Source organism: Sabethes cyaneus, chromosome 1, assembly GCF_943734655.1.
Source record: "Sabethes cyaneus chromosome 1, idSabCyanKW18_F2, whole genome shotgun sequence".
NCBI classification, from domain to species: domain Eukaryota; kingdom Metazoa; phylum Arthropoda; class Insecta; order Diptera; family Culicidae; genus Sabethes; species Sabethes cyaneus.
In genome coordinates, this window is record NC_071353.1 from 91,503,139 (window position 1) to 91,520,727 (window position 17,589).

General features: G+C 38.6%; 1 protein-coding gene across 1 annotated transcript in view; it reads left to right on the forward strand.

Moving 5' to 3' along the window:
* LOC128745938 (glutathione hydrolase 1 proenzyme-like) overlaps positions 1–17,589 on the forward strand; it is a 322,529-nt gene that overhangs the window by 154,310 nt on the left and 150,630 nt on the right. Inside the window, exon 6 of the mRNA XM_053842999.1 lies at positions 12,579–12,723. Within this exon, the coding sequence (XP_053698974.1) occupies positions 12,579–12,723 (145 nt within the window). The remainder of the gene's footprint in view (positions 1–12,578; positions 12,724–17,589) is intronic.

Genomic DNA, 17,589 nt, shown 5'->3' on the forward strand with positions numbered 1-17,589 from the left:
GAAAGCTGATCGAATAAATTAGGTTTGTCATTCAGCAATTTAAACATAATGCGGTTCATTAGCAGATCGTAATATCTTGAGATATTAGGATTGTGCTTGTTGTTGGTAAGGATTTTGACTTCTGTTTCCGCTGTTTTGTAGACTGCTAGGATATCCTCATTTACTTCCGCTAAGGAAGTTATCGTCAAGTTGTTGAAACACTGCTCGCATTTGACCTTCATCATTAATTTTTTTTTGTACTAACATTGCCACCATAGAAATTGTGTTGTCCAGAAATGCATCATCAATGGTTTTTTCAGTCAAGGTACTCGTAGCTTCCAAAATGGACTGATCACTGATCTAGATACTTTCATGGCTACTGCAGCGGCTGTTTACGCAATCTAGATAAAATTGAGACTTTCGATCTGCGTGCAGCATTTTTATTGAATCAAAATCTCGGCAGTTGGCAGACGTTGTTATTTTTTTACTCAGTATAAGGCGCTTGTAAGCTGCCCTAAATTGTATAGATGTCGGATTATTATTATTGCCCCCTTTGAAGCGAATGGCAGAAAAAAAGATTTCCAGATGATCCTGGCTCATTCGATAGCAAAAAATATTGGGCAACTCGCCAGGTTCCTCCACTTGTCGCTTGTACATATCGCTGAAGCTTTGCATAGCAACTAAAAATCCCATAAACCCAGTTTTGTTTATAGAGTCTGTAATCGGTCTCCACTGAAGTTTGCCTTGCTTTTCCTACTCCACTTCTAAATCATCAATATAGTTACGCATCTGCTCAAACATCGATATATACGACTGCACATTGTCGGGATTGAAATCCTTAGCCTGGGTATGTTTCGAGTTCAGTACATCGAATAAATCATTGAAGAGCCTAATAAATTTGATCGTTTTGCCACATTCCTTAAATTTTTCGTCAGTGCTTCTGAGGGTTTCTAGAGCTTCAGCTACACTGCGACTTAGGTTTGAGCAGCCAAGTCCACTCTCATTTTTTCATTTTAAAAAATTAACATGATGATCCGATAGTTTTCCTGCCAGTTTTACACCAGATAGATTCTGCACCTTATTAAGCATATCGGTATACTTCCATTCAACCATTCCTGTTTTAGTTCGGAACCTGGTTTTTGCAGCCAGTGTATTACGAACTAATTTCAACATATGACAGACGTCAATAATTACATAAATTGATTCCATGCTACATGGGTTCGAGAAGTTCGTCTTAAAATTTTCATCATATTTAAGCGAGGCTCCCAAGGCATTCGCAGTACTAATATTCGTGTGAAGCCCATCGAACGTGAAAGCCATTACTTCTTATTGCGGTTTCGATAAACCTTACTTTTTGTTCGGTGTCCAGCGAATCGATCAAAAAATAGGCAACTGATATGTATTTTAAAATTCTCTTTGACTCCCGTCACCATAAATACCTGCAACTGATAACTCATCCGATGACTCCGGCAGTAATCCAGCATATTCGACGGAACCTTCAAATTTTTTTGCTGTGTGGTTCCACTCAGCATGACGCCTAATGGAAACCTCGTCCATCATCAAACATACTAAAAGCCGTTCTCCCTTAGCTTTGACTTCGGCAACTTTAACTTCAAGAGCAGAAATGGTTTCGGAAGTAATTCCGGAATCTCCATCCGCTGACCGGTACCATCTAATCAAAGATTGTGGGTGAGGCAAGCGGTTTTTGAAGGTTTCGCGTACAAACTGATAAGCCCGTGGGGAATAATAATGAAGTGTAACTGCGAAAGATTTCAATTCATCGCTGAAATCACGACCAATTCTTTTCGGAGCAGATAACTCGCATAATAGTGCATTATCACTGCAGAAACCCTAAATAATGCTATCATTAACATCTACTTATGTTGCATGTTTAGATATTTTTACCTTGAGATGGTCAGTCGCGCATTGCGAGATCATCTGCTTATCCATTGCTTCTACAAGAGCTTGCTCCAATGTCAATACTTGTCGCTGAAGCCGTATATACTTCTGTTTAGATGATTATGTGATAGTTTAAGCTTGTTGTAGGATTGCTGCAGTCGTGGAAATGGTACCCTTAACTGGAGCTTGGATCTTTTCTCAGTACTTTTACGCTTCCTTCATAAAATTAATATCTTAAGTTATGTAGATCGAAAATCAATTAAATATACCTATCTAACATATCTGTTTCATCATCTGAAACAACCATTTCTAGATTTTCTCTGAAAAGAACCGTATATTTGGGCACTTAACCAAGCATTTAACTTTTTTTTAACTTTCGTTTCACTAAGCGTGGTTTTCGAAAAAATAGTCGAAAGTTTTATGGAAATGCTAAAAGTGCTACTGGAATCAACCTTTTTCCAGTACAATGGTGGATTTTTCCGGCAAAAATTTGGAATTCCAATGGGTTCACCTCTTTCTCCGGTAGTTGCAAACATTGTGCTGGAACGTATAGAACAGGCGGCCTTGGTAAAACTAGAACAACGTGGAGTAAACCCTGTTTTCTATATGCGCTATGTAGATGACTGTATAATGGGCGCCGAAGCTGAACATGTGGACGAGATCCTTGGCGTCTTCAATAGTTTCCACCAGAGAATGCAATTCACCGTCGAGTTAGAGATGAATGAGCAGTTAAAATTCCTAGACACCATCCTACGAAGACATGAAGGGAAAATAACAACAGAGTGGTCTCCGAAAGATCCGAATAGTAGATATTTGGATTATAACTCAGTCAGTCCGTTTTGTCATAAGAAAAATACTGCAGTTGCTTTAGTTGACAGGGCCTTAAAGTTAACAGATGCTAATTTCAGACCAAAAACATTACAAACAGTTAAATCTATGTTAATTAAAAATAATTACCCGAGATATTTTCTACAAAAGGTTATTAAACAAAGATTGCATAGAATGTACAACACGCTAGAGGTACCGACCAAAGAAACAACTAAACAATTTGTAACAATTCCTTATGTTGCCGGGTTGGGAGAAAAGTTATTCAGGTATTTGAAGCAATTCAATATTGACGTATCTCACAAACCAACTGATTAAGTAAAAGACGTTTTATTTACAAAACTGAAAGATAAAATCACAAAGGACAAAAACACAAATGTCGTGTACGAAATCAGTTGCGGCCAATGTCAAAAGTCATACATAAGAGAAACTAGTCAGTTTTTGCACAAACGAATTGAACAGCATAAATATACGATAAAATCTAAAACAGTTGGTGGTACAGGTTTAACGCAACACTTTTACGAAACAGGACATAAATTTAATTTTGACGAGGCTAAAATAGTAGAAAAGATTTCCAAACATAACACCAGGCTGATTGCTGAAACCTTTTATATTAAGATTAGACGTGAGGATAACATCGTAAATAAACAAATTGACTCTGTAACTTTCAAAACCGCCTACAACCCTGTGATACAAAAACTTGGGAGAGAGCAAAACAGAAGGTAGTTTATGTATTATGCGTTTGTAAAGAGATAGAGTATGTAGTGTAAAGACGCAAAATGTGTAAGTCTGAATTTAAATTTAATTTGTAATATGTGTAGTTTCTTAAATACATCGTTTTTAGTGTCCGCAGATGATGAGTGAAAGCCAGTCAGTAACTCGAAACGTACGGACAGACTGGCACTTAGATTTGAATTTATTTTCGCCGAAAACCGCCGATCACAAGAAGCAAACAATTTGAATTGCGGCGATCAAGTCAATCAAAAAAAGGATCTATAAAAATTTATAAGTGCTCCTATTTTGTTCAAATTTTGTAAACTTATTTAATTTCTAAAAATTTCATGTAAACTGACGCACTACGCAACGTTCACCAATAGATGAATTGTGTTCCGAAGACGTGTCGATTTCTATCTCAAATAGCAAGTAAAACAAAGGTTGCTTTCACCACTAGGTGGATCAAATGAGGTTTTTTGGAAACATTTTATCCAAGTAATTTGAAGTTTAGAAACACTTACATTTAGAAGACTATTACGCATTTAAAAATTTTTTTTGTTATATCTGATTGCAGATTGAGATCTCCTATCCGTGGCATTTGGGCAATTCTATTTGTAGGCATTCAAGCTATATGACATGAGTTTATCATTAATTTAGAACGTTTGGTTTGAAATTTGCAGACACTTACAAGTATTTTTCGGAGTTTGGGATCACAAGTCCAAATTAAAGCTGCAAAGAGAATAGAATTTATATATGAGAATTTATTTATATATGACTACATTTTCAATCATCAAATCGCAGCATTTCATGAATCATGGGGCCTCAACACTTAAACATTCGTGAGTCGTAGAAAAAGTTTAATTTAAATAGAAATTTTGGCTTCAAATTCTGGCCCCGACAGTCCCATTTGAAACTGAATTTTAAATCATCAAATCGATTGATTTCATAAGTCATGGGGTCCTAGCAATTGAACATTCGTGAGTCGTAGAAAAGTTTAATTTAAATAGAAATTTAGGTTTAAAGTTCGGGGCCCCAACAGTCCCATTTAAAGCTGAATTTTCAAACATGAAATAGAATGATTTCATAAATCATGGGCCCCAGCAATTGAATATTCGTGAAACGTAGAAAGAGTTTAACTGAAGTCAAAATTTTGGAAAATCTCATTTTGTGTAACGACGAAATTTTTACTGGGGGCCCACCGGGCATATGCAACACTGATAATAAAGCATTTACCTACAAGCTGCAGACGTTTTGGAAGTGGCAAAAAATGTCGCCCGCAGCCACGTAGCCAGAGGTGGGGGCCAGGAGCCCTATCTTGGCTCCTAATACATTATATGCATATCTTACTGCTTATACATACAGGGGTTAGACAAAATGATCGGGACAGGCAAAATTTTGATGAAATTCAAACGGCCATAACTTTCATAAACTTGGACATTTTTAGATGAAACGAATTGCATTCGACGGGGAAATTTTCCTAGTTTTCCAAAAATACTTCAAAATTTGCAATAGTCAGCGGACACCGGAGATATTCCGGGTTGTTTGGAGGTATGTCAAAAACTGATTTTTTAATCGCCTGTATCTTTTTCTGTCATGGAAATTTAATAATTTTCATATTTTATCCCAAAACTAGATTTCATTTCCAGTCGATTGGTCGAAAAAGAACGGAAATCCGACGATAAACAACCGAGATATGACCATTTTAGTGAATTCGGTTCTGGAAATGTTGCCAGTAATGTCTTACCTTTATTACCATTTTAAAACATGACCAACACCATTCCAATCTGGATGTCAAACTTCAAAAATTTACGAGGGTTGAAAATCCTGAAGTTTGACACCCATATTGTCATAATTTCGAATATTTCCAGAAACGACCACTTCCGCCGGGGTACCTAGAACCTGCTACAGGGTTGCCATGGCACGCTGCGAACCTGGAAATGCTTCCAGTGTCAATGGCTCATAAAACCTTAACGTTTGACGTTATCTTGACATGGTTTGCGTCATGTCCTAAACTGGCCAGAACAATAGATGTTACTAGTGGTGATTTTGCGAAAATGGCCGTAACTTGGCTGTTTCTCGTCGGATTTCCATTCTTTTTCGACCAATGGACTGGAAATGAAATCTAGTTTTGGGATAAAATATGAATATGAATGAATTTCCATGACAGAAAAAGATACAAGTGATGAAAAAAATCAGTTTTTAACATACCCCTAGATAACCCAGGTATCTCCGGTGTCTGCAGATTATTGCGAATCTTGAAATATTTTTGAAAAACTAGAAAGATTTCCCCGTTGAATGTAATTGGTTTCATCTAAAAATGTCCAAGTTTATGGAAGTTATGGGCGTTGCAATTTCATCAAAATTTTGCCTGTCCCTAACATTTTGTCTAACCCCTGTATAATACATCACAATACATTTAATGCATTGTAGTTCTAAACGCAAAAATATGCATATAAAACAGTTAAAATCAAAATTCAGCACCTTGCTGAGCAGATTTCCCAACTCGTTAAAAACACACACACACACACACACACACACACACACACACACACACACACACACACACACACACACACACACACACACACACACACACACACACACACACACACACACACACACACACACACACACACACACACACACACACACACACACACACACACACACACACACACACACACACACACACACACACACACACACACACACACACACACACACACACACACACACACACACACACACACACACACACACACACACACACACACACACACACACACACACACACACACACACACACACACACACACACACACACACACACACACACACACACACACACACACACACACACACACACACACACACACACACACACACACACACACACACACACACACACACACACACACACACACACACACACACACACACACACACACACACACACACACACACACACACACACACACACACACACACACACACACACACACACACACACACACACACACACACACACACACACACACACACACACACACACACACACACACACACACACACACACACACACACACACACACACACACACACACACACACACACACACACACACACACACACACACACACACACACACACACACACACACACACACACACACACACACACACACTGATTTTTTGGCGTAAGACTACGTCTTTCAGGAAGGTAGCTGGAATAGGGGGTAATTCCAAAAAATCTTTCTCGAAAAGTGGTCAGGTTTTGAACGCTAATAGCTTAGTGGATTCCCGAACGATTTTCAATATTCTTACACCAATCGATTAAAAAATCTTCTAAGAATTGGGCCACATGAAGTTAAGTATGGATTCTTGATGTTGAACTATTGAAAAATTGAAAATAATGAACCTATGTTGTTCCAGAATTCTCGCTTCGTGTTTGGTTGGAAGATTCTTTGCGATGATCTAAACCTATACCAATTTGATATCTGTGCTTGGGAAGTAAGCCAAAACAAGTGACAGTTTCCTCATTTCAACTAGATTTCTTAACACCACGATTAGACCTAGACCATTTTGATGACCTTGCTTGGGAAGTACATCAGAAAGAGTGACAAAGCCCTCTCGTGCCAACAGATTTCTTACGAACGCGATTAAACCTTGTGCAATTTGCTGTGTGTGTTAGGGAAGTGTGCCAGAAAAAATGACACAAGTTCGTTGTCCCAATAGATCGCAAATTCTTTACTGCGAGACGATTAAACCTAGGCGAATTTGATATCTGTGTTGGAAAAATGTGCTACAGCTGTAGTGTTCGGTTATAATATGACTCTGTATGAATTGGCGATGCCAGCAGTGAAAGAGATTTAGTAGGCTGCTCGCACTTACAGGAAATCTCGTGCCGAACTGTCAACGCGTGATTGTTGACAATCTACTTATACTTCCAAAAATACTTCCGTTTCTTTTTTTCTCACGCCAAACCCTGAACAATGTCAGCAACGCTGGCAAGGCCAATACGCATGCTTGCCATTTCATTGTAAGTGTAGTGAACAGATGTGCTGTTGATAAAATAGGATTGAATTGGTAAAATCCCTTCAACGTGGGGAACCATGGGTATTAAAACAATTTTTAATTTCTGTGAGGTAGCAGGAAAGCAATGGTTTGAGTTCTTGATTTTGTTAAATTGTTTCCAAATGCACATAGAAATAGTTCTAAAATTTATTGAGAATTGAACGTATGCAATGTTACTACTATGATAAATGTTACATACAACACATGTAGCATGTATATATGTTGCATATAGGATGTATACATGTAGAATCGAGTAATTACAAGCATGGATACATGCTACTATCACTACAAAGAGACTTACATACGTAGTCCTGCGTCACCTGTATATGCGGTCGTGTCTTGTACACAACCCCTCTGATTTTTTTGACAGCTTAAGAAAAAAAGATTCCAAAATTTGAGTTGCCACATGTTATGAGGCAATTTGACAGTGTTGTTTACGTATCCAAGACACAAACCAGCAACATGTTTGCCCCCAAAATATCCATGAAACACACGCGACACTGGCGTTCTATATATATTGATTATAAGGGCTGGTACCGAATGACCGAAACACAAATGGCCGAATCACGAATGGCCGAAATCCAAATGGCCGAATTCCAACAACAGTCACAGAAGGCCGAATCACGAAAGGCCGAATCTCAAAAGGGCGAATCACGAATGGCCAAATCACGAATGGCCAAATCATGAAAGACCGAATCACGAATGGTCGTATCAATTTTTCCGGAAATCAACAAAATTTTTATTGCTCATTTTGTGAGACCTTACACATTTTGAATAAATTTTTTCATCTATTACTCCCCGTGAATTTGAAACATCCCCCTGAAAAACCTTTAAAATTTTCCCCTCTGTTGCCTTTTGTTTCACTCACAGCTCTGTGATAAGGTGAAGGAAAAAAGCTTTTCGTAAAATTCTGTACCTTAGTTTCAGAAACACAAGACATACTGTGCGTCTTATTTTTTATTTTGGTAGATAAAGTATAGATGATTGATAGTTGTTTCTTCCCCTAAGCGCGAATGATTTACGTTTATTATATTATTATAACGTGCAAGGCCTATTGATCGTGTCAGTAGCAACTGTGCAGGCCGCGAATGTGCGCCGGTTAGCCGCCGTCGGAAGCGCCAGCCACTGCGGGGGGGGGGGGGGTGGAGTAGCCCCCCCACAGAAACCACTACTATTTAGGAGCATGCATTTTGCTAGGTTTACTGACTAGTAGGGATTATCCCCTAGTTTAGTCCCAACGAGCGGCAGCGAGTAAGGACAGCGTATACCGAACATTTGTGCAGGCTGAAGGCCGTGATTATTTTCGGTGGAATATGACGTTCGGCCATACGTGTTTCAGCCTTTTGTGATTCGGCCGTTCGTGATTCGGCCATTAGATATATCATGCCATTTGTTATTTCGGCCATTTGAGTTTCGGCCATTCGTGATTCGGCCATTTGCGTTTCGGCCATTCGTAGGTAATCCGGTTATACTGGCGTACATTAAGCTACGGAACGGTACGGAAGAAGAATCGTTTGCCGTTTTTTCGGAAGTCCACTTTAGTGCTGGCAACACAATCATTAGCAGTTCGGTCACTCCATAGTGATACTGCAAAAGGAACAAAGTGCGGAATGCAATACCTGGGTGATATCACAATCTATATATATACAAAAGTGAGCGTGAGTATGTTTGTTTGTTTGTATATTTGTATGTTAGTTTGCTTGTATGTTTGTATGTTTGTATGTTTGTATGTTTGTATGTTTGTATGTTTGTATGTTTGTATGTTTGTATGTTTGTATGTTTGTATGTTTGTATGTTTGTATGTTTGTATGTTTGTATGTTTGTATGTTTGTATGTTTGTATGTTTGTATGTTTGTATGTTTGTATGTTTGTATGTTTGTATGTTTGTATGTTTGTATGTTTGTATGTTTGTATGTTCCATCAAAGCTCCAGAACGCCTTGACCGATCTTTACCAAACTTGGTACACATGCTCCTTGATATAAGAGAATCAGCACTGGGGGGTTGACAAAAAGGGGGGGGGGTTCGTAACAGAGGAGGAGGCCATAACTCCGAAATGCCTGGACGGTCATTCATCAAACTTGGCACAATTGTTCCTTGACAGAAGAGAATCAGCGCTGGGGTGTTAACAAAAACGAGGGAGGGAGGTTCCCTGATAGGGGGTAGGGTCCCTAATAGGGGGGGCATAACTCCAAAACGCCTTGACCGTTCTTTATCAAACTTGGCACACATGTTCCTTGAAATCAAGGAATCAGCACCGGGGGTGACAATTGGGGGTGGGACTAATAGGGTGGAGACGATAACTCCGAAACGCCTTGACCGTTTTTTATCAAACTTTCATACCTGTTTCTTGATATAAGGGAATCAGAACTGAAGGGGTAGACAAAAGAGGGGGAAGTAACAGGGGGAAGACTCCGAAATGTTTGGACGGATCTTAAGTTACGATGGGACAAAAGAGGGAGCTGATGACAGGAGGTTGCTGACAGGGAGGTGGGAGTAACGCCCACATGACTGTAACAATTTATCCGTGCAACAGAAAAAATCAAAATACGAAACACTAAACTGCAATGCTCGCAGCTGTAGATTTGACAAGTGTAATTATGCGCCGAATCAAAGTGACCCGTATAAAAAGTGTTCGACCATTAGTGCTAAGTGTTGCTGGCCGACTAGTTTAGAAACAGAAGCACTCATTCAAACAGTGTGCAGTTGATCTGAGAACACCATGTTTTTCCCATGGTCAACTTTATGTGGCATGTTCCAGAGTGGGCGCGGTCAACAATTTGTACATACTTGCTCCTGGTGGTGAAACATTGTTTACAAACAAGTTTTGTCTTGAAGTGACATAAAAGGAATGACAGGTTTTTTGTATCCGTGGAAGAAACACTGTTGCACCTTCTACTTTTTTTGAAAAGTACAAAAAGAAAACTATTCATTTCCTATGGGTGGGGTGCCATTGTTAGCGGAAGGTGCAAATAAAAAAAAGTCTTAGTTTCTCTTTTTTATAGGGTTTTATAGGGATTTCCGTAAAGAAAACAGATGTGTAAGTGGGTGGGTAAAGAGGGGGAGCTGACAAATGGGGAGGAAAGTCCAAAAGAGGAACAAGCGTTATATTTTTGCATTATGAGCATTTCGATTACAATAACTAATGTACAAGTGGCTGTGAGACAAAGGCGCCCGGAGTAAGATCGGTTACTTAGCTAGTAGATTATAATACTGGTCGTAGTGATAATATCCATACAAAAAAAAGTTGCTCCAAACATCATAATAGACATTGCTGACATTTACCGCACGCACACTTCGTCGCGTGTACCTAAGTATACGCAGCGATGTCAGATCTACGGATTTTTGTGCATGCTTAAATTCGGGACCCTTCAATTTTTTCAATTTCTGTGAGCTTTGAATAGAGCAGCAGACTTCAAACAAAGAATACTTCATATAGAGTAAGGAGGGGTAAAAGTACGATGCGGGTAAAAGTGCGATTCAATGATTTATCAGTGCGGATTCCGAGTAAATTGACTACATTGGCATGGATGGGTGAGTACTTTGACAGCTTAAATCCATCATAAACATTTGTTGTTTACGAATCATAGTTGCTGAGTTATGGGTAAAAGTTATTTTAGAACGGTTTTGATGTAATATTTCGTTGTACGGTAAATACGATATCAACAGGAGGATATTACTTATTCACAAATTGTAGCAGCGTTTTACATCACTCAGATATCTCTCTTGAAATTGCGGTGAGAAGAATTTGCAAAATATATGTTGCTTTTCCATAATTTAATCAAACCCCGTCAAGCGCCTAGCGGGGCAAAAGTTCGATTTATTGACGGGGTAAAAGTTCGATTCATGGATCGAGAATCTAACTCATTTTACTGACGGGACGACGACACTATGCAAGTCCTTGCGACTTGCAAGGTACTGCGGGCGACGCTGTTCGTCCGTCAGCGTTATAGCCGCGATTCTCAACGGGGTTGTTCGGGGAAAGGAGTTCTATCACGGAGCGAAAAAATTCGTTTGTTTCAAACGAAATTTTTATAACAACCTAAAAATATTTTTGTTTCGAAACGAAATTCTATTTGAATCAAGAAAATAACAGTTTCGCTTTTCCATAATTTAATCAAACCCCGTCAAGCGCCTAGCGGAGTAAAGGTGCGATTCACAGACGGGGCAAAAATGTATAGCTTATATACAGCTTTTGGCACTATATTACAGATAGTAAAAATGGAAGATCTGCAGAAAACTGTGCTCTACAGATGTTGGTCGAAGAAAAACAATGTTTTTCCGCTGATGAAACATAAAACAAACGTTGGGAAAGTTTCGATCTGCCGGAGGCTGCAATACACCAGCGGAAAATAGGAAAGGTGTAAATTGAGAATATTCCTTACCGAAACATACCGCAGATTGACGATAATATGGTTTTGTTAGCTACTGCTGTGCTAATTTCATGGATTCGAGCTTCGCACTTTTGCCCCGCGGTAATCGCTAGTGGGCACTTGTTCAGAAGAATGAAGAATTTATTTTCAATAACACTATTATTCCAGATGATTTATAGTTGAATGTAAAGACATTGAGTAGCTGCATCACTATAAAATATATTTTGTTGTTGTTCTTCTTTATATCTCGCGAAAATTGATGACAACTTCAAACATCGCACTTATGCCCCGCCCTACTCTAATCTTCATATTATGTACATGTTTAGACTGGATAGTTTCTCTGATCTCGAGTAAAAGAGTGAGTCCCAAATTTAAACATGCACAAAAATCCGTAGATCTGACATCGCTGCGTATACGCGGTTTGTTTGCATCTGCAAATTTTTTTTCGAAGCGAAAATTTTTTCCCGATGCACACAAACCACTAATACAGTCGCACATCAACAATCTTTATAGCGAAACACATTAATCTGATTTCTGGTGTCCGTGGGACAGAAATCTCAAAGAAAGAAAGGGAGGACATCTTTATGTTGTTTTCATTTATTTGCAGTAGATTGTATGCTAAAAAAACAAACCCACAAAACTTCAGTTGAAATTCACAGCAACAAATACTGCACAGCAATACAGCAACATCTTATCAACTATTATTTTTTATTTCAGTTAGTTCGAAACCTGACATCGCCAGAATATGGTGAAGAGATGAGATTGGAAATAGAAGATGACAGTACGAAGATGAACCCTAGTGATTATGGTGGTGAATTCTACATGAAGGATAATCATGGAACAGCCCATATTTCGTTATTAGGTAATCTAGGTAATCTTATATATAAAAGAGGAGTGCAAAAGTTCCACCGCGCATCACTTGAGAATGGAGCGTCCGATTTGCGCCATCTTTTTTTATTGTGTTTAGTTTCCCCACCGCTATGTTTTTACGGCGAGAAAAATCAGAAAATTTACCTGAAAGATTAGAAAACTCAGAAAATTGGTTTTCCATATAAAATTCACAGCGCATTGCAAACGCCATAACAGTGTTTGCTGCGATCATCGTTTCATTTTTAGCAGCGCCGTTACCGTGTTCGTCGTCTGGTAAATAAACACGTGGTTGCCTTCACTGAAATCGCTACATGTAGATGCTAATAATTTTGAGATTTTGTCAAATTTACGTTTCTTGCTAATGGCTTAATACGGTTATTAGATATACACGTTCTCTGAAAATCCGGTGTTTATCGACTACATCAACCGTTGGAATCCTCAAAAAATTACGAAATGCTACCGTTAGTACACTCCTTTTTCTTAAAATCAGCAGCTCTCGTAGTTCGTCTGAAGTTTATAATCTGAAATATATATATATACTAGCTGACCCGACAAACTTCGTATTGCCAGAAATTAAACTGTGTTGCACATAAATCGTGAATCTCGTATGACCTTTATCACAATCTCGAGTTTTGCAAGTTTCTGAGGAGTTCATTGGTGTTTTAATATTCAAATTTTCACAACACATTACAAACCATTTCGCCGAATACCATTTTGCGGAACACCAATTCTCGGCAGGGATGGCACGTTCACTGTGTTTCTACACGCGGGTGAACTACACCCTCTCTTTCCTGTGTGAATCACAGTTGGTCAGAGAAGTGAAATATTGAACCACACAGCGTCGGTGCAGCGTATTCAAAGGTGAGTGTGTTGTTTCTTCACACTCACACTTGTTAGTCTCCTCTTTTCCATCGTATTTTGCTAGTTCGCACAGGGGAAGGTGCGCTGGCACGAACAGCCAAAGTAGGGTGTTTGCAGAGTGCATATGTATTGGAGATCTGTTGGGCAGGCAAAAGTGACAGCTCCATATAAAACACACGGGCTGGGAAGAGCAAAATTTTTTAAATGATTTATTTTCTTCATTTAAAACAGAAATTATAAATTGCTTCATACATATGGCAAGGTAATATATCTGTTTACTAAATAAAAAAATTATTTTCAACAAATAAGCTAAGACGCGGTAGCAATGATCAAAAATGTAACTATGACCTAAGTTAGCGGGATAAAATTAAACAAATATCAATAGCCAGCAGTTGCTTTCGGCTAAGAGAGCAATTTATTATGCTAAAACCAATTTTATATTCCGTGACTTTCAACTTGGCCTATGCCGCCTATGCCGTATACTGCTGCAAAAAACAGTATATTTGGGACACCGATTTAACGCGAATTCACCGAAACCCTAGTTACTAAAAGTCAGCATATATTTCAGGGAACATTTGTCGGATACTTAAACTATTAGTTGCTTTAAAATGATGAATAATTTTAGAAAAAATGATAATTTTATCCAGCACGTTTTTGCTGCATCGAATAGGAAAAGTTGCAATGTGTGCCCAACAGATGTCTTGCATGTGTGTGTAGCAAAAGCCCTGTTGCGTAGATATCACACAAATGCAAGACGGCACGGAATAGAAAACATAGCAGAAGTATTCGCGTAGCGCTTGCTATGTTGCATAGATGATGTATTTCGTGTATATACTGCCGCTATTCGCATAACAGTCCCAGTTTCTAAGGAGATGGAACAGTTATGTAAATAGCGGCAGTATAAATACGCAATACATCGTATACGCAACATTGCAAGCGCTACGTGAATACCCCTAGCATATTTTTCCGTTCGATGCAGCAAAAGTGAGTTTGAATAAAATAGTATAAATTTTGTATAAGATATCAATTCGAAACAAATAATCCTTGAAATAAACAGTAATTATATTTTGCAATTTATGGTGACAAGTACCAACTAATATTTTAGGGCTTTAGCATTGTCAGGATTTTGGTTGCAGTTGCAGCATACTGCATATGCGAAGTTTCCCTCTAGTGCCCAAATTTTTGATTTGCTTGAAAAAATTTAAAATGCTAATTTCGTGGCCAGAATAATGGAAAAAATATTCTCTAATTACTAAGTTCAGGAATAGTTTGATGATTTATAAAAATTCGTAACCCGCCAATTGGCGGGGTTGGGCACCTGGGCGCAAAAAAGTTGCGAAATCAAATTTTTCGATTTAATTCGGGACATCCATTTCAGAACATCTATAACAGTGCTAGTATTTATGGAACTAGTTATAATGAGCTTCAACTGAAATGTTTGGCCATTTGGCCGATTCCAGGTCCCGGACAAGTTCCTTCGAAATCCGTTCCGTGCTTGAATCAGAAAAGAAAACCCTCCCCGGGCCCGGAACCGGTCATACGGCCTCTGAGAGACATGAGATGATCGCCAATCGCTATTTTGTCGAGTGCTGATGTTTTTTGACATGCGACACGACATACTTTACTGATGGTGAAATGTCCCTTCATGAGAACCGGTTCCGGATTTATAGTGTCCCCCCAGATTCGGATGGCGCGCACCATGGCTCATAACTGCGGCAAAGTAACTGATATGTCCACAGTCGATGATATGTTTACAAAAATCAATAGATTTCAAACAAATTTCAAATATTTGGCAACTTTATCTAAAAAAGCCATGTCACGGTCCCTCAAGGAACTCCGGAATAACTCCGGGACCATATGACATATGGCTATTATCTATAGATATTATGAAAATAGAAAATATTTTCGGAAAAATTTCCAAATTTGGTCAAAAAATATTGAAAGATAAAAAAGTTACGACCATTTTAGTGAATTTTGCGGTGCTAAAAATGAAGTAGACCTTAGAGGGGTTAATCGAAGCGTCTTACGGAGGAAAACTAGACTTGACTTGCAGCTTGAATGCATCATTGAATCTCCTTACCCGTAATATTGTCGGCGGTGACCAGAGATCCCAAATATAAACTCATCAACCACTTCAAGTTCATCGTTGTCTATAGTCATTGTCTGTGTAAAGATCCGGTAAAATTTTAGAAAGGCGAACAACAACATTAGTAGCTGCTCCCAAGTCAGGATTGCCTACACCATAATATGCTTTGAAACTGTAACCATTGAAAAACCATTAGATTCTGATAGAACATGAAACTTAAATCCACATTTATGTGATTTGTTTGATAAATTGGGTTTTTCATTTTTGTTGTACACATTTGTTCACTACAATCTTTTATCGACTGGTAATTCACTCAATTTGTTCATTAACACAAACTTATTAAGCGGAATAGATTAAAATTTGCGGTTAAAATGGGCTATGATAGATCCCATTTTGAATAATTGTCTTGCTTATCAAGATTTTGTCGTTAAGCAGCAAAATTCGCCGGGTTTCATTGTATCTGTTTCTTGGTTATAGGGTTAGGGTTTCAAATACCATAAAATGCAAAAATGTTTTGTGTTATAGCTATAAAGCGCTATATTGCAGCTCGTCAAAAAGGCGCACTGAAAATTAGGTGACAAGTCCTATAAATTCCCCTTTCGTTTTAATGCCAATGCATGTTTGTGAAATTTTCAAGGCATATAAAAGAAGCTAATAATATAGGCCTTATTAGCTATAAGGCCTATATAATTTTTAGCTTAAACTCGAAAAAATCAATAAATACATCGGAAACAACACGTTGTCAAATTACCAAAAAAAAGTTGGTGTTATTGCCCAACCCCGCCAATTGGCGGGGTCAGTTCCTTGATAAAAATCGACCAGTTCCCAAACTTTTTATCGCAAATTTCTTTTTTTACCATGAAGTACAACTTATCAGCTACTCACCAATAATTTTTTTGTTCATTTATTCCAAGAAATAAGCAAATTACAACAATTTGAGTTTCACTCTGCAGGGCAAAATAATTTTTTTCTCAGTTTTCTGGCATTTTTCAAGTTTCGCACGAAATATCTGTTTCAAATTAACGTAATAAAACAAACAAACCACTCGAATAGTTAGATTAGACTATAATGAGAAGGTATGGGTGGATACCAACATAAAACGAATAAGCATAGGAGATTTATAACGATTTTCCTGAAGACCGCCAGGGTTAAGATAATTGAAAATATCCTATTTTATTAATATTAGGTCAAAAATATAGACTTAGAGCGAATAGAGCGAGGTTGAGAGTCGAACTCACAGGTCTCAATCTTTAGTCGAATGTGTTGTTTAAGGGAACATGTGTGTGTGTGTGTGTGTGTGTGTGTGTGTGTGTGTGTGTGTGTGTGTGTGTGTGTGTGTGTGTGTGTGTGTGTGTGTGTGTGTGTGTGTGTGTGTGTGTGTGTGTGTGTGTGTGTGTGTGTGTGTGTGTGTGTGTGTGTGTGTGTGTGTGTGTGTGTGTGTGTGTGTGTGTGTGTGTGTGTGTGTGTGTGTGTGTGTGTGTGTGTGTGTGTGTGTGTGTGTGTGTGTGTGTGTGTGTGTGTGTGTGTGTGTGTGTGTGTGTGTGTGTGTGTGTGTGTGTGTGTGTGTGTGTGTGTGTGTGTGTGTGTGTGTGTGTGTGTGTGTGTGTGTGTGTGTGTGTGTGTGTGTGTGTGTGTGTGTGTGTGTGTGTGTGTGTGTGTGTGTGTGTGACGCTTGACTTTCGTTATCTGTTACTCGGATATGGCTTAACCGATTTGATCGCCGTTAAGCTTATTTGAAAGGTGTTACTGCCTTGCAGATCACTATTGAATTATTTTGCGGTCCGAGGTTTCGTTTAAAAGTTAGGCTATTGCAAATACTTTCAAAAGTTTTTGTCCCCCCCCCCCCCCTTGGAAATTGGCTTGAAAAATCGGGGGCCAAAAAATAATTTGTAGGGTATGAGTTAATTTTTT